The sequence below is a fragment of the Strix uralensis genome, chromosome 15 (genome assembly GCF_047716275.1).
Source record: "Strix uralensis isolate ZFMK-TIS-50842 chromosome 15, bStrUra1, whole genome shotgun sequence".
NCBI lineage: Eukaryota > Metazoa > Chordata > Aves > Strigiformes > Strigidae > Strix > Strix uralensis.
In genome coordinates this window covers 16,050,265-16,068,607 of record NC_133986.1, presented here as the reverse complement: position 1 = coordinate 16,068,607, position 18,343 = coordinate 16,050,265, and the positions used below count along the sequence as shown (strand labels likewise).

Below are 18,343 nucleotides of genomic sequence, written 5' to 3'. Positions count from 1 at the left end.
CCCTGTGGCAGGTGAGTCAGAGGTGCAATCCGCAGCAGTTCCCTGCGACCCGTGTGTGAGGGGCAAAGCAGCACAAACACTGGAGGGACTGTTTTACAGCAGGAGGTGCTGGTCTGTTAGGATCCCAGTGAGAAAGGCATTCTGCCTCTGTAAAGTATTATTTAAATTGCTGTTTATTAGACCCAGCGCTACTAAGAGAGCATAGCATAAATAATCCTACACCCCTGTAGATGCTGGGAACCCTCAGCTGTGCAGCATCGAACGGGCGCAGCACATTCTGCAGACACCATCCGTAGAAAAGGGTTTTCCATATCAGTCAGTATAGGGTTTTCTTACAAGAAAACAATGCTGTCCCTCATTTCTACTGGCAGACACAAAGGGTGTTCACATGGGAAGCTCTTGCTGCACATTGAGGTAAAGTCAAGGACGCGCAGGTGGTGTAATCGCCGGTACCAAGCGGGAGCTGCCTGCAGCCCCCTGTTACAGTGAGCCACAGAGTTTATCCTGCGGCCGGGGGATGCACACAGCAAGCACAGGCCTGAAGGCCGGGCTGTTGGGGCAGCACAGCCAGCACAGCCCTCCTCCCATTGTTATGTGGGTCACTCACCCCCACGTACACTGCTCTCCCGGTCAGCACCACTGCAGGAGCCCAGCAGAAGAGGCGGCCAGGAGACCTGACTGCCAGGACAATAAATCTAAAATGCGATCCAAAAAGGAGATGTATTTGGACAGGCAGTCTGGAAAGAAACCTGGACCTTGAGAGCAAAGCAGATGTCTTCTGATTCTCTGTTCCGTGTTCAAAGTTGGAGCAGAATTGGCTTATTGACTGTCAATACTGGAATTGTGTCAGAAAGGATCGATTTCTGCTCTTAACTGACAACCTGAATACTGAAGGCTTAGGTCACAGGGGTAGTAAGAACTCTGGTAATTTTTTTAATCTGTGATGCTTCTACAGGAATGCATTTTGTGTTGGCCTTCCAAGTCTCCATTTTGCTCTTGTGAAGTCACCTGCAAGGGCTTTCATTGGCCTAATGGCACCAGGTCAAGATTTATCTGATAGGAAATTCTTAGATGCTAAAATGGTGGGGTTAATATACGATCACACAGAAGATGTCACTGCCAGCAATGTATTTATGACATTCATTTATATTGTAGCTTCTAAACTGACACTTTTTCGCGTGTCTTCTATGCTTCATTAAGTGTTTTGTATTCTTTGGTGTGCTAGAAGTGCTGAATAAAGTACCAATGGGCATAAATGGAATTCTTTGATTATTTTGAGTAGTATGCCCTGAATGGGCAGAATGTATTCTCTCTGGAATTCTTTTGCATCTACATTAAAACTTGTGTTGTTACTTTTAAATGCTCATTACGACTTTTAATTTGATGTTATGAAAGGCCCATTGTCTAAACGTTGTATAAAATCCCCCATGCAATACTTCTGCGTGTACTCAAAGCATTGTATTCTTTTGAAGCTGTTGTGAAGGTCAAACCAAAATATTGTCTTTTTGAAACGTGTCGGTACGTCAGGAAGGTTGGCGTTGACATCAGGGATCTGCCGGGGCCGGCGAAGTAGTTTCTGAAGTTAAATTCCGCGGCATTCGGTGTGGTGGATGGAACACGTTGTTCCGAGCCACCGGAGCCGTGGGCTGGCGAGGGACGGGGCATTTCTTGCTCCGGCGGAGCCCCCGCCGTGCTGCGCAGCCTCTGCCCGCGCTGCCGGCGCCGCTCCCGGCGGGCACGGGCGGGCCCCGGCCCCGCCGCCGCCCAGGGCTCCGCACCCGCCTCCCGGCCGGAGGCTTTCGGTGCGCTGTGGACGCTTCCAGGCCTGCTGGGCGCTCCCGGGCAGACCGGGCGGTAAGGGGAGGAAATGACGGAGCGTCCCCTCAGAGCCCCCGCTGTCGTGGCCGAAGGGGCCCGGCCGCCACCGCGGCGACGGTCACAGCCGGGTCACAGCCGGGCGCTACCGGCCCGTTTCCCCAGCGGGGGCGGCCCCTGGCTGCCGGCCGGGCCGCGCCGCCTGAGAGGCACCCCGGGAGGGGACAGGGGACAGGGGATGGGGACAGGTAAGTCGGCAGCCGTCGACGGCCGCCCGCGGCGGGGGCTGAGGGAAGCGGCCGGCGCCTCGCCCCGCCCCGCCCCGCCCCTCTCCTGAGGGTGGCGCCCCGCCCCCTCCCGCGCCAGCGCTGCGGGCCGGGGCCGGAAGTGAGCGCACGGCGGCGGGGTAGCGGCGGGGGGGGCCGCGAGCGCGGCGGCCAGAAGGGAAATGGCCGCTGCCGCGGGGCGGCGGCGCTGCGAGGTAGGCGCGGGGAGCCCCGCCGCGGGGTGTCGGGACGAGGCTGGGCTCTGCTCCCTTCCCCTGGTCCTGTCCTTCTCCGCCGGTGTCCGCTTGCTTCCCCCTTCCCCCCCCCGCTCCACTCCCCAGCCTTGCCCCGCTTCGCCCTCTCCTCCCTCAAGGGTCCCCGCGACGCGACCCTCGGCCTCCGGGCGCTCCCCGCTGCCGGCGCGGCCTCGGCGCGGCTCCGGGCCCGGGGGCGGCCGGTCGGTGTTCCCCGCGCTGCCGGGGCGGCACCTGCGAGCGGCGGGGCCCGGGGCTCAGGCAGCGGGGCCGGGGTCAGCGCTGCCCGCCGGCTCGTCCCCGCCTCTCCGTGTCGGTGCGGGCTCCTGCGAGCCGGGAGGCGGCGGCTGCGGGAAGGATTTCATCGGTCCGAGCGCTGGAGCCGTGCCGCTCCCCGCGCGGAGCGGTCGTTCCCAGGCGTCTTGAGGAGCTGCCTGCGCTTCACAGCGCCGGGTTTCAGAGGAGCCTTTTGTACCTGCGGGTGAAGTCTTCGGGGCGGCTGGCACGGAGCTGGAGGCGCTGGGGAGCCGCAGTGCCCGCCCTGTGGAGGGGGGACCTTGGCTGTCGCTGCAGAGACCCACCAGGTTTACGTTTCCTTTTTATTCATCTTCGAGTTGGCTTTTTGAGTGGGTTAGCTAACCTCGGCTTGGCGCCTTCCCGTGGTTCCTGAGAAGTTGGCTGTTTACAGAGCTGATCGGTAAACAGCCCTGCTGTTTCTTCCGGGAGCTTTTTCAGACATTAGTATTAATACGTGGAAGCGTTAACTGGCTTAATGTTCACAGCTTGATCGAGCTTATTGTTCTGTATCAGTGCAATAAAAAAAGGTATACCTGCATATTTGTTAGAGCAAGTGACCTCCCACTAACAGCTATGCTGTTGTTGGGGAAGGAGAATATGGTAGTAAGATATACTCAGAAGAGCTTGGAAGAAAAGAAAGATTCTGATGCTCTTCTTCGTCATTGTATTACTTATTGCAGATGTGATCCTGAAGCATAGTTAAGCTGTTTTGGGGTAGGGGGGAGATGCAGAGGTTTTAAATAACAACCTTGCATGCTTAGTGCAAATCTCTTTCCGAAGGGAACTGAAAATTCAAGGGAAAATGTGTGATGTTCATAAAAGATGTTGTGCAATAGCTGCTTAGAATATAAACTGTGTTCAAGAGTAGTAGTGATGGGTGATTTATGAAGAATCCAAAGGGGAAGCAGAAATGGGGCAGGGGGAATGAAATCTGACAGATGAAAGTATTTTCTTAGTTGGTTTTGTTAGCTTTGAAGGCAGTTGTGTCCTTCATTCCCCCAACACAGAGTGGACCTGGAAAAAACTTGGTGTCTGGGAGGAAGAGGAGTTGCTTAAATTGAACTTATTTACTGCATTTGTGGGAGAGGAAGAACTGGACTATAATACTCACCAAGTTAACTTTTTTTAAAACTGAAAGCAAGTTGAAGCAAAACTGGTAAGAACAAATGGACAGTGAAAGGAAGTTGCATAAAAGATAAAGGCAATGGGAGAAAGCACAGGGAGAAGTAACAAATACTTGAAGCTAAATGGCCTTTTGTTTTGGGGGAGGGGGGGAAACCACAAACAAACAAGTAATAAACTATTTAGAGTCCCATCTTAAATGTTGTGCTGTATTTGAACAGTCTCTTACATAAAGATTCTTGTTTATAAAAAATACATAGGCGGTCTCAAGAAAGATTTAAAATTCTGATTGATTTAATAAAATAGATATTTTTTTTTTGCTACTTAATTGCATTGTAATAGTAATCCTGATTTAGATATTTGAGGTTCCACTTTCCTTTTTGAGTCTTACTGTCATCATTAAGAACTCAAACGTAAAGGTTCATCAGTACAGATAATCAGTGTATATAAATTCATGATTTATTTTTATCTCTTTTTGAGTAGCTGCCTATGTAGCAACAAACAAAACTGAATGCCTTAAATGGAAAATGATGCATTTCAAAATGTCAAGTTAAAAAAATCTTTTCTGAATTTGTGTTCCTGTTTACTTCTCAAACTAAGTTAACTTGAAACTGCTGATATTTCTTACCAGTGCTGCTATTATATCTGCTATCTAGCTGAAGAAACTTGAAATAAAATGTGGCTTAAAAAAATAAAAATGCTGAGGTGATGTTTTGGTTTTGTTTGGGTGATTATTTTTTTTTTTTTTTGTGTTGATGCATTAGGCTTTGGTGTGGGACCAAAACCAGGCCAGTATGGGGCTATCTAGAAAAATGAATGCTAGATTTGAATTTGATTAGAGCAGGATTGCATGTTCTTTGTCTTTAAACTCTTGAACAACCTTAAGCTTCCATAACAAATTGTGATACATTGACATTGATAGGTAGGACAGTATAAGCACGACGCTGACATGACTAGAATACACAAAATATAGTATGTGTTTTAAGGTCAGCCTTAATGACATTCAGATAATGATCTGGTTTTTATTTTAGAATTATTGCCTTTGAGTGGTCTTTGTTAGTGCAGAAATTACTGTGGTATTTATTTTTAAAACAGTACAACAAACTTAAAAATGAGAGTATAGCACAAATGTACATTGTGTGCTTCATGGAAGTGTCATTGTAAACATAGTCCTCTATTTTAAGTAGAAGATGTGGATGTGTAATTACTTACCAGAACCAGAGTTCAGTTTTTATCAGCAGTGGTTAATAACGTCATTCATCTAACACAGCATTCATCCAGCCCCTTTGTACACGAGAAGGTTGCTGTGATGTCAGTTTTTGCAGAAGAATGCAGAAGTTGTTTCCAGGCTGGACAAGTAAGTGGAGGAGGAAACGTTTCAAAGAGTGCCAGTGATGATAAACCTCACCTAATCTAGCAAAGATTTAGAATAAAATGCTTTCCTCAAAGCTCACATTAAAAAATTATGAGAAATATTACTTCAATCTATACCTTAGTAGAAATGCAACCTGAAATTACTTAGAGTAAGTTTAGTTTGTTCCAAGTGGTGGTGACTTCAGAATGCTTTTATTGAAGAAGCTGAAGTAGAGAGAGAGAAGGTATGTCTGTATATTTCATGTAACTTGTCATTTTAAGGTGAAGGGCATTAAAGTTACAAACAAAACATCACTTACAAAAAATCAACCAGAACTGGAAACTTGCAGTACATAGTGTATGAGGACCTCATGGTATTTGTGTTGAGTATGTCACTAGTTCAGATCTGGAGGCTGGTTACTGCATGATGACCTAGATGAAATAATTTGGCCCCTGTAGGGTTTGTAGCTCGTAGGTTTCAATACTGTAGTTGATGTTAGTAGTTAGAGGAGACGCATCAAGAACAGGTCATTGATAACAGATACGGTTGTCTAATTAGATTGTAGCCAGAGCAGAAGAGCAGAGGGTGGTGACAGTGCTGAGCTATAAGGTGAGTGCTGAAAGTTTACATGAGTTCAGCATGCCGCTGCACAAATTCCAGGAGGAAAATATCCATCAGGGGTCTTAATAATAGAGAAGTTACCTCAAGATTCAGGAAGTACTTGAGTGGCAAATTTGTGGAGACTAGAAGAGTATTTTGAGGAAGTGTCGTTACACTCTTGCCTTGGTTTAGCTTTTTTCCATTTGCATTTCTGAGGTCACCCTTAGAGACAAGTTAAGGATGGGATGAACGTTTGGTCTGAGTATAGCCATCCTGCTCAGTTTTCTACCTGTGTAGTGTTAAAAAAAAAAAAAAAAATCATTGAATCTATGTGTAATAAGCACTTAGTGTTTTCTAATGTATAAAGCAAAGAGGTACACGTGAACAGATATTCTGTCAATAATAAACAATTCTGCTTAATACTTTCGTAAGTACTAGGTTTGTGACTAAGAAGCATCTGGTGGTTATAACTGAAACTGTGCAAGTTTCCTGCCTGAGGGGAAACTCCTCTGCTGAAGCAAGTGGTAGACATAATTTGGCTACTGCAGCAGAATTGCATTTGGTTAGACTGGTAGGTTGATCCTAATACAGTGATACGGAGTTAAGTCTGGGACAGAGCTGTGGTGACATGGTTTTCTCTCCCTACACTACTGATGTTTTTGATTGCTTTGTTGAAGGTGTATACTGTGCGCTGCTGCCCAGGGAATGGAGTGGGATCCTTGTGGGGGAGGATTGTTTCATCTCCCTGTGTTAATAGCCACTGTACATTGCATCATGAACTTCCTGCATTTTGCTGCGTTTTGAATGCTTTGTGACATTAGGAGGATATTTGCAGGGCTTACTTCAGGCATATAACTTAAGAAAATTAGGGTTTTTACCATGGTCATCTGTCTATGCTGTAGAAAGTTACAAACATGGAAGGTGTTGGGGCATCTCTGTTTGGGTGATTAAAGCAGATAGCACAAACGTTTCTTTCCTCTTTTCTCTGTCCCCCCCATGCTCTAGACCCTTTCTGTATTTTTGATTGAACTGGATGTGTAGTTTAAAAGGTTGTCTGTCTTCTGCTTAGTACTACTGATACTGGGATTAGTGGAAATACTAGTATAGATAGAAGCTCCAGGTAATTTGTTGCACTCCACTGTGAGCAGGCCTGCACTGTATGACTAACTGAAACTTTGCGGTATTGCTGCCTGGATAGAGCCCTGAGCACCCCTGTCACCTCATAGCTGACCCTGCTTTGAGCAGGTAATGGAACTAGAGACCCCCTGAGGCTTGTTCCACTCTTAATTCTTCCATGAAAGTGATATTCCAGAGTAAAATTATTTTGCAAATCATGGATTACTGCACAAATTATTCAGCTGGGGAATCAAAATATTTGGGGCAATGGCATTACTTAAAAAATGAAAACCCCAGACCCTAAAGCAGTAGCTAACATTGATTCTGTGTGGAATATTTTGTATTGCGTGAGTGTATGTTTTCAAGTACCCTTTGAAAAGAGGGTTGGTGGGGATAAAAAGTGTGAATCATAAGGGTGACATGGAGCAAAACACAGCTTCAGCGGTGGCTAAAAAGCAAGAGAACCAGTAACAAGTTTTTAAAAGAAGACTTCTGAAACAGAAGGAGTGGATATGAAAGCATTATTCTGTCAGGAAAAACATTGCAACAGAGCTAAAATTCTTAGCCTTTGTCAAACAATGCTGGTAATAGGCTTGGCTGCAAGGCATGGAAAAAAAATATCTTGGCCAAGTGCATCAGAATGAAAAAGCCTGGGATGCCATCAGTTTCATTATTGCTTTTTCTGGTATCTGCATCCAGAAAATAGTGAGCAGGAACAGTTGCAGGTATGCTGTTAGAGAGCTGAGAACAAAGTAGGGAGAAGTAGAGATGCAAAGGTTGGTGAGTTGTTCTACAGCTGATGAAATGGATGTCAAGTTTCCTGTTGATTTGTGTCTTCAGCTGATTGTCTTAAAGACTTCTTGCCATGATTCAAGCATTTATAAAGATTATCTTAGTAATAAATCTGTGGCATCCAATAATACGAGCTCATGCTACTGTTTTCTTCTAGTTGTGACACCCGGTGGTGGTGGTGTCAGATTGCTTGTTTTTATGAAACTTATATGGAATTTAATTGTCTCTTCAACAGACTTAAAAGAAATGGTGATTGGGCTCAAAATTTGAGGGGAGGAGTATAACAGCACAAATAAGCTTAAGAAGCTTGCAAACTTACTATACCAAGTATGCATGTATCAACATCTGCTGGTGGAGTGGCTTGCGGTGGCTAATGGTGCAAATCACTGGTTCGAGAAGGGGAAAAGTATTTTGTGGCAATGGAAAACATATGATCTGTAGGTAGCTGTAGCTGCCTACACAAAGATTAGGCTGGAACATCATGACAGATGCTTCCACCCTTTGTCCCTCTTGAAACATTGATCAAAAAAATCAAGATTCTGCTGTTACAAAATATCTAATAACAGTCTTCTGTACAGTGTCCTGGATGAAAATTGGTTTGAGTAGAAGAGTTCGTAAGTGTTTTTTATAAGCACTGAAACAGCCGAGGGTAGATTTTTTTCAAGGTATTTGTTGCCAGTATTAAAAGACCTTGAAGCATTCCTGGAGGCTTCTTGTTCTGGTACTGGAAAAACCCTATGATTACCTAGCTCTTAAGATCAGAGGTTTTGTGATGAAACTGTACTTCTCAGATGTAAATGAAATTTCAAAATCAAAGTTAAGAGATGCAGTTACTGGTCTCAGTACGGCTGCTTAGGTATTTACAAGCTGAATGATTTGAGCAAAACAGAAATGGGTGCTGGTTCAGAATTTGTGACCAACTGAAAACTGCACCTGTATTTAAGCTAGTGAAATTGTTTTTGAAGATTCTATAGATATGGCCTGAAACGAAATGGATTCATTCAGTTAACTGTGTTAATCTCATCTGTGAGGAGGTACTTTCTAATTTTGCTAAAATGACTGGATTAAAGAAGCTACTAAGTTTTTAGTGGAAAGACAGTGTGACAGAACTATATACCTAAAACTCTAACCTTTCAGGACTACTTGTGTACACATTATTGGAAGACTTCCACTTTAAACCTAACAGTATTTTGAAGAATAACACACTCATAACATGACTTCTTGAGGTATCCGTTGGTTGTTTCTTGGTTTGTAGCAATCTGAATGCATCTGGCAGAGAGGGCTTTTGAACATCAAAGTTCTGTGTTTTTTCTTGCTAAGGAGTTTTCCTGCTGTGGCAAATGTCTTGCTATGAATTCCTTTCCAGATGATTAGTACTTTCCATAGTATATTACTGCTGTCTTATTTTTCTAAGTTTTCCCTGTATCCCATAAAACTGCTACTGTCTCTGGTATGCAGGCAAGGTTTGTTAATTCTTTAGTTATCATTCAGTGTTAGGCAAATGCCTCAAATCTTTTTTTAATTCATGGCAAAATAACCACGGAGTTATTGTGAAAATTACACTTGTTTTGAGGAAGCTCTGGCTACTCTATGTCAGGGCATTACTTTATAAGGAATGCAGGAAATGGTCTGACTTGTTATCATTGCTTCTGTATTTAGTGCTTGGACTCTAGGGAATTTATGCGCACTCATTTGCGATAACTATAAAGTATTTCCTAAGAATGAATTACCAAATAATACGTTCTGTGCTTGTTTAGCACTAGAACACATTATAAATAGAATATTAAAAGCCTTGGGGTTTTTTGAAAACTGTTGTGCAACTCATCTTAAGTAGAGAAGAATAGTAACACGTACATGAGCAGATGGTGAGATTACCTCTGTTTAAGGTAACAGGATTTATCTCTAATGAACTCATCCCTTGATCATTAAGGTAGGAAACTAATTTTGGGAGTCTTTGGTCTGTTAGAGATGTAATATCTGTATTGATTTTCCTGAAGCTTCTTACCAAAACCCATAAATTCCTCATTAGAAAAAAATTTCTTCAATTTTACGTATTTGCTAGATTGGTGCATATGTAAATATATCTTGGTTTTTTATGTAAGCCTCTGTAAGTGAAAATCTGATTTGAAATTAATTTCTATTCCATGTGGAGGCTTTGATCTGAAGGAGATGGTCAGACATCTTGCTGTTTCTTGGTTCTTGATATTAATAAAGTTTTGTTGCTGCATTTTTATTTTTTTTAAAAAGAGAATTTTACTCCTTTGAAATAATGAATACTGAGCAATACTCAAATAAAATTACATAGCAATACACAGGTACTTGACTGAGCAAATTAACTTTAGACTCTAAATACATTTATTCAAAATTGCCACCAAGGAAGCATTGCTCTTAGGGAAGCTCTGCTAGACTGGAGCCAGAGAAAGAGGTCTGTAGACTCATGGCTGATCGCATCTGGTTGAATACTTAAAGAAAATATTGCTTAAAGTTAATGAAGTCTCGCTGCAAGAGACAGATAATCTTTCATCAAGGCTGTAGATAAATCAAGTGGTTGAAACTTAGACCTGCTTTTAAATGAAGCAGGTAGTATTGCTGAGTTACTGCCAGGGCAGTGTAAATATGGTGGCTTGTATAAAGTATGAATGTGTCCCTTTAATTTTGAATTTAGGGGACAGATAAGTGGTGTAGGGGATTGTTTTATGACTACCTAATTTCTGTTATAATCCCTTCAATTGCTTCCAGTTTTCCTTTTTTTCTAAAAAAAAAAAAAAAAAGCATTTGACCTGTTCTTAAAGTGCTTGGAAAGGGAGTTGTGCTCTTGAAGGTGAACAGATTGACATTTGAAAACTGATTATTACTGTTACTTAAAATAGTGTGTGGCAGTTGAGATGAGAACAATCCTGACTCTTTAAGGATTACTTCTAGGTCTTCTGATGACTTCCAGTTGTTGCAGACTTCTCGTGATTTCCTATGGCATGGTCAGTAATGGTTCAGGTATCTGGTTTTCCTGTTTCTGGGATTTGAATTGACACATTCTTCTGAGTGTTGGAGAGGAGATCCCTGCTGATAGATGGTGCAAATGGAATTTGCCCTTCTCTTTGTAAATGTTGGAGAAGTTTAAATTCTGCTGGCTCTTTGCCTTTGAACTTAGATGATTAGAAAGTCAGAAGTTCAAAGTGAAGCTAAACTTACGGGAAAATGTTAACTGATGCAGTGTATTTAGCATTTAAAAGAAGGTCTATGCTTATGCCTAGGGAGCTTTTCTTCTGATGTTTTATCATGTGAATTTACAGCTGGCATGCAGGATGAAGTTGTGCTAAAACTGTTGCAATTTTATCAGACTTCTTAAAATCAGTTTTTAACTTCAAACTGAAAACTGCAGTCTGCTTATAAAATTTGACAGAAATTTATATGCTGATTTTGGTTTTAGAAGTTTCAAAGGGTAGGATTTAAATACAGCGATCAAAGTGAATGCATGCTGATGAGACTGTCTTGCAAAAATAAAAATAAAATTCAACTTTTCAGATAACCGCTAATAATAATATTCTTCTGTCTTGAATACTGTCATTGGGTTTGTCAGTGCAAGTGCAATCATACACTGACAAAAATGCAGCACTGTAATGTGAAATTGTAAATTAAGCCATTATTGAGTGATTGGGATTCTCTAGATGTTACAAATGAATGTGCTGCAGTAGCTGTGCACTGTGTTTCTGAGTGATAAGGGATGTATGTTTATCTGCAGTCATGACTTTGTGGAACAGTGACTTCTTGTGAGTAGGAGACTGCTTGGTGAGTATGGAGATCAAAGCTGTCCATTTCAGCTGAAAAAGAAGGCTTTCTACTTTTTTCAAGGAGCCAGAGTTGTACATATAGTTACTTTGAAGACCATGTAATCTTGATATTTTTTCCTTAATAAAAATCACTTGCTGCTGTAATATCAAGCAGCACCAGAATCCACTGATAATCTTCTTCAAAGTTGTAGCCCAAACACTTCAGAATAGTCTCAGAAAGTATGATCCTACTTTAGTTTTTTGAATAGAATTCAGAAAAAAAATGCTGCTGCTGTTTAGAATCCTTAGGCAACAGCAAGACTGTGAAGACTGCATTTACCTCATGCTGCTGCTTCTTGGAAAAGCCAAGTAGGAATTATTGAGAGCGCTTCATAAGTCAGGGTAATTGCATCTGAAAATTTGCCATAGCAATGTTAACCGGACATAAGTTAATAAAGAGATTAAAGCCTGCTTGGATATCTAGGCAGTCTGAGCAGTTGGGGTAAAGTGTATTAGACTTCTTGCTAGTATGTTGTCTGTGGCCAGTAGGCTTAGACCATCTGAAAAATACTTGGTACATCTTTAGGAGAAGGTTTAGAATGACTGTCCTGCTAACAGGAGGACAGTAACCGAATGGCACTGAGAGCCACAGCTGTGCTGTAAATGGGACCAGGGAGCTGTGCTGACTATAAAGGAACCCAGCAAAAAAGTTTGGGGTTTGTTTTTTGTTTTAAAATCAATTCCCTGATTAGGTTCAACACTCAGCTGTGCAAATAGGCAGTAGATACGACAGGGCTTCTTCCTAACGCAAAAGTGGTGGCTTTAATGAATGTCAAACTCCACAGCTTAGTATATTGTATGGAAAAGGATCTGGTGTCTGCTGTAGAATTCATCTGTGTTGAATATAATTATCTCCTAGAATGGATACGTACTACTACCCTCTAAAGCTACTCCTTAAGACTTTATTCCCCAGGACTTCAGTTGCGTGGTTTTCAGGGTTTTATAACTTTTAGTCTGTCACTGTTTCAGTCTTTCTGAAGACATGCTTTCATTTAAATCTTCTCTTGGTGCCTGTAACATCAGTTCTGGTTTAATCTTGCTTTGTGAAGGGTTTCACCTGAATTTGTTTTCAGATCTAGCTGAGATGTATAGAACCTTTGTAAAGATGTCCGTCTCACAGTATAAGCCACTGAAATGAAGTAGATGAAACAAATGCTTGGCCAGAGTCTTAAAGAATTTAAAGAATCTGTTAGAAATCTGTTAAGAGTCTTGCTGTCTATGTGGTGAGTCCAAAGAAGTAGAGTTAGTTTGTTTAAAGCATGTAGCTCTAGTCTGATTCAAGGAGGAGGAAAAAAAAAAAAACCCCAACACCCAAAAAAACCCCTTCCAATGGGTGTGAATGGCAAGGGAACACAAAGACAGACTTTTGAGTTATCTACATTATTTGTTGCAGAGAACTCTGTTAATTTGTAGATTGTTGCATGACTTAAACCCATGATGATTTACATCTAAAGGGCTCATCTAGTTCAGGGAAACTGTGTTTTAATGAGGATTGCTGTTTATGTAACCCTCCTAGCAGAAACTCATTATTCATGATTTTTATCTTGCTAGTTGATATGCATACTAGCTGTTGCTGGAAGACATCTTATCTCCTGGTCTCAACTCTAACCTGGCTGTGTGTAAAAGCTGTAGAATAAAGTAAAAATAATAATGAAAAATAACGTAGTTCCTCTGGTAATTTCTTGAAAGATTATTTTAATAAAGAGGCATAGATATTGTGGTAAATATAGGAAATTGTATAATAGTACTGAGCACAAGATTAGAATCAGAGAAATGTAAGATGTCATTTTTTTGGTGGTGGCCTTACACAAAAGTGACCTTTCAGGGTTTCTTCCCTTACCTGGTAGTGAATGACACTTCTTTTAAGGGGCTGTTAAAGGGATTACTTAATGAGCAACTGTACTTAAATCACTTATTTTGCTTGTCCAAAAAATAGCATTTCATAAGCATTATTTTTCTTGTTAAGAGGGTGAAGTGCAATGATATTTTCCAAAGGAACAGAGGTCCTTCAGCATCCTTATGCCATTATAATCGTGGTACAGCTGTTTGATAGGTCTATCGTTTTTGTAATATATTGAAGTAAACTGGAAGTCCTCTCAATAATGTGCTTTATCAATGCTAGACATTTGTATAGTCTTTGGAATGCTTTCTACTTGTGAGATTGAACCTGGCTAAGTATGCAGAATTGCTCAAATCTGAAAACAGTTGGGTACCTGAATGTAGCTTTTCTGTGTCTTAGGTTTAGTGGTGTGAAAAGAAACCAAGTACTTACTCTACCTACTAGTAAGTACTAGTAAGAAGAATAAATAAGTCTTATGTAATTCAAAGGCTGTGAATTTGATTGTGTGGCTTCTCTTTTGACACCCCCACCACCCCCTCACCCCCCTGATCTGTTCAAAATTTTGTCCTGCATTTCTGAAGGACATGTGCAACCTTGTCAGTTGGTAATGCATGACTTAGTGGTTCTCAACATGTGATTTATGCATTTCTAATGTTTCATTTCCTTTTCAGATCTGCTAAATCTATTCCGAAGCCACGGGTAGACAACCAGTACGAGGGAATTGTTGCTTCTTTAAATGGACCTCTGCTCTTGCGGAATGGCCCAGATATCCAGTAGCAATGGATTTAAACAGCGCTCATCACCTTCTTTGGCAGCAGCAAGGTCAAAAGATGTGGACAAAGAGGAGGCATTGCAGATGGAAGCTGAGGCGTTAGCTAAGATGCAGAAAGAAAGAGGTGTAGCTGGTAATAAACAAACTTTTCATTCTTTAAGCAGTACCAGACAAAAAACACAGACTCATAACAAACAGGACCATGATCTCATGGTGTTTCCAGAGTCTGATGCCAAGAGCATGGAAGATAAACTAAGTACCATTGACATAGAGAAGCTTACTCATGCTGAACTGGAGAAACTGCTGCTGGATGACAGTTTTGAATCTAGTAAAGTACCTACGTTACCAGTAGGTCCTATTTTGAGCCCATCTGTGTCTTCACAATTTTATCTTGGGCCTATGGGTCAGAGAAGACAGTGGATGCCTGGGATACCAGCACCTGTGACATGCACTTTACCTCCTGTTTACCCCTCAGCTTCTTACACAAAACAGACTGGTGTATTTCAGAATGGATTCCATCCAAGTATGTCCTCCTATCACTCTAGAGAACCTATTTATCTTGGTCTTCCAAGACAGTCGCAATACATTTCATACCCATTGGCAGCTACTACACCTTTCCATCCACAAGGAAGCCTACCTATATATCCTCCAGTACTTACACCAGAAATGGCAAAAGTATTTGACAAAATTGCAAGCACCTCAGAATTTCTGAAAAATGGGAAGTCAAGCACAGACTTAGAAATGACTGCTATAAAGTCTGCAGTTTCTAACCTACCAGCCTCGGAAAGCTGCAGGGATGTTAGTAAATTTGATTGGTTAGATTTGGATCCCCTAAGTAAACCAAAAGTGGATAGCATGGAGACTTCAAATAAGACAGAGAATGATGGAGATGGGGCCTCAAGTATGACTGCCGAAGATCCATGGGATGCTGTGCTGTTAGAAGAAAAGCTGTTAGTAACTTGTCATCTGGAAAGAAAAGTTAATGGGAAGTCTTCTGGAGCAACAGTTACAAGGAGCCAGTCTTTAAACATGCGAACAACTCAACTTGCAAAGTTACAGGGCCAAACATTACAGGTATGTAAATCAGTATTTTTAAACTGCAGTATAATAGTCAAGATTAATCACAGTATTTAAAGACACTTTAAGGTCTGGATTTGTTAAATATTACTTGTCTTGAGCAGTGCCCAAATAATGGGGTGTCACTGGCATGTGTATTAGTGATACTCAGAAAATTGAACATTACTACTGAACTTAATCCTAAAATAACTCTGACCTTGTGTAATCTTTCTGTATTTACTGAGGAAATTGCTGTTTTTCAACACACTACAAAAAGAAATGGAAATAATCTTTAGAACCATTAACTATTTAAATAATATTGATAAATATTTATTGAGCAATTCGCATGATACTACAAAATAAAAAGATGGTGAGTTAGACACTGAAAGCTTTATCTTGAGCAACCTTTATCTCAGATCTTGAAAAATTTTTTGCCTTATACTTGAATCTATCATCCTTTTTTAAAAAAAGCTAGAATAGAAAGGTGACATAGTCAAAACTCTTCTACTCTCTCAGTATCACTTGCAGTCTTTCGCAGGACCACTATAATTCTCTTCTGTAGACAGAAGGCTTTCCTTCTGTGCAGGAATGCTAGCGAGATCATAACTGAACCTTTTGGTTATGCTGTCCTGGAAGGTGGGATCACTGTTGGGTCAGAAACCCTGAAGAAGGAAAACTATCTTTGTGTCATGTTACCTTTATCAGGCAGGGCAAAAGGGTGATTTTTGCTCTAGGATCAGGATTGTTTTCAGCAATTTCAAGACAAATGTCAACAGAGGCTTTAGTTATGATACTCATCTTTTTGGACATTGAACACATGCTATTTGTATCAAAACTAAACTGTACAGCAGATGATCGATACTGTAGCAATCTCATCTGGTTGATTATGCCCCTTTAAGTGCATCCTACCTTTTTCCAAGTCCAATAGATGACTGTAGATTATTTAACTTTTACTATCTTAAAATTATTTCTGTGATAATTCTGTCACAAGACATTACTTTTTAAAATATTAGTCACCTCACTAGAAAGTGAATATGAATACTTCTGTATCTTTTGAGTTTTGGTAGAGAGAGTACAAAGACTGAAGAACTTTTCAGTGGAAGAGTCAACACCCTGGCAAGGGTGATAATGGCAGGAAAAATCGTATTTGTAGAAACTGGGGCGGGGGAGGAGTAAAAGATTTGTCTGCCTCAGACTTTGGATTGCAGCTGTTTTGAATCTTATGTATTGTCTTTCTAGGTGTTTTTAATAGGCTAGGGACATGTCATAAAAAACAATTGTTATCAGTCAGGGATATTTTCCAAATTGCTCCTTAATTCTTCCCTCCCCCCCAGACTGGGGGAGTTTTCTCAGAAAAAGGAATATTTACTAGACTTTGGCTTAAAGACTGTCTAAATTTCCATTGAATTGAAAATTTTGGCGCCTCATTTGAAGGATTTCCTGTTTTTTCTGGGCTACTTGTCAGTATTCTGGCAAAAGTTTAATAGAAGGCCAGTGGAGAAGGACCAAAAAAAACCTTTATGTCTGTCTTTGAAGGATTGCATTTTTAACATTACATGTGTGAAGATCTTTGGTCCAACTTAATTTTATTTTTTCCATTCACTGTTGAGCTGTGATATATGAGCTCAGTTATTACCTAGTATTTGGAGAGGCGTGTAAATTTGGGCTCTGCAGCAGTTTGCTTCTTCAGTTTGTCATGTTATCTAGTGATGTGTTTGTCAGCTTTCCAGTGATGTTTGCCTGGTTGTAATGTAACTATTGACTGGAATAGCTAAACTCTACTTGATCAGTGTTTCTGAGGTGTTGTCTGTAGAAAGTAATATTTGACTGTTGCTGAACACAGTCTGTTTTTGTGAATTCTAGGGTTTTTTCAAGATTGCAGTATTTAAAAGGGTCTTTCCTGTTCCTCAGGTCTAATCCCATGCTATTTAAGATCACATGTTAACTAATTCATAAGGTGCTCAAGCTCTGCCTTCACATGTGGTCTTTTCTCCTGCTACTTTTGGTTTAAGTACTGTTCCAGACCCTCACTGACCTCATCAGTCATCTGATTTTCAGCAGAAATGCATTCATAACTAGCTCTTAGCAAATGTTCTTCTTAATGGGATGGAACAGCAGGTATTTAAGATAAAGACCCATTTTGTTGTTTATCTCAACATGTTATAAGAGACACTGACTTTGTCAGCTTTCATTGCAAGCTTTGTGTGATAGCTTCTCTTTCCTGTCAGGTTTTTTTTTTTTTGAAGATGGTTTATGAGAATTTTGGTTCTCTCTGAGAGCACAGTGTACCATGTGCCTTGTACAGTGGCCTGAATAACTGCTCATTACAGGTAGGAGCATCCTGCTTGATAGACTTTTATTGCGTTTGCTTTATTCACGATGGCATCACAACAGCAGATATCAATCCTGTAGTAGTTAATAGATACGATTTTCTTAAGATACCCTCTTTTTCAAACAAGTTCTTAGTTTATAACAGATTGCTGCAGTGAATGCCCAGTTGAAGATTCAAGATTTACTTTCCACTTGCATTCCTCCAGTCTGTGGTTTACTAGTTCTGGCGTAATACTTCAGTTCTAGTCTGTGTTATAAAGTTAGCTGATGATACAGGACTGTAAATTATCAGCAGGGTTATTTGTGCTGCTTGTGCTGAGTTATTAAAGAAGATAATAAATAGATTTAAAGACAAGTCTCTCAAATGGATATCCTTTCAGCATAACTGTGGCTTTTGCTTTATCTTTTGCCCATCCTGTGCTGCTACTTTTTTTTTTTTTTAGTTTAAATAATTTTCCGTCTGGTATAGTAGGAAGCTAAGTTATTTAGCCTCCATTTTTGGCATTTCTCTTGTATTTTATCCCATTTACCTCCAGGTATATATTTCCTTCAAAGTATATGCTGAAGTCTTGAATCCTAAGTAGTCTGGATCATTTTTTCCCCTGAATAATTCATGGTCTTACTGCTCCTTTAAACAAAACTATTAGTAAAAATTTCTGGTCATATATTTTGATTCTATCATATTTAATCCCTTGAATCAATAGATTGCTTTGAGTTTTGCTTCATATTTGATGAAGTACCTATATATTCAGTACTGCCTTTTAAATACGTCAGTGTTTGTCACTCTCCTTTCTGAAAGCAGAGGTAAAAATCATAATTCTGTCCTAGTCTAGGTGTGTCTTCTCTGCTGTTCCTCTCCACAGAGCTGAAGAGTCTTGTGGCTTTATATACTCATGGGATT

At 41.0% G+C, this 18,343-nt stretch overlaps 1 protein-coding gene across 5 annotated transcripts in view; it reads left to right on the top strand.

The window, feature by feature from the left end:
* Positions 1 to 18,343, top strand: part of PIK3C2A (phosphatidylinositol-4-phosphate 3-kinase catalytic subunit type 2 alpha) — a 73,574-nt gene that overhangs the window by 18,779 nt on the left and 36,452 nt on the right. For 2 of the 5 annotated variants that reach the window (XM_074884522.1, XM_074884518.1), the window contains exons 1-2: positions 2,194 to 2,296; positions 13,955 to 15,129. In XM_074884522.1, coding sequence (XP_074740623.1) covers positions 14,020 to 15,129 — 1,110 coding nt within the window. In that variant the 5' untranslated portion in view covers positions 2,194 to 2,296; positions 13,955 to 14,019. Of the gene's footprint in view, positions 1 to 2,193; positions 2,920 to 9,477; positions 9,547 to 13,954; positions 15,130 to 18,343 lie in introns of those variants that run through there. The other 3 variants (XM_074884520.1, XM_074884521.1, XM_074884519.1) reach the window with 3 other exon arrangements.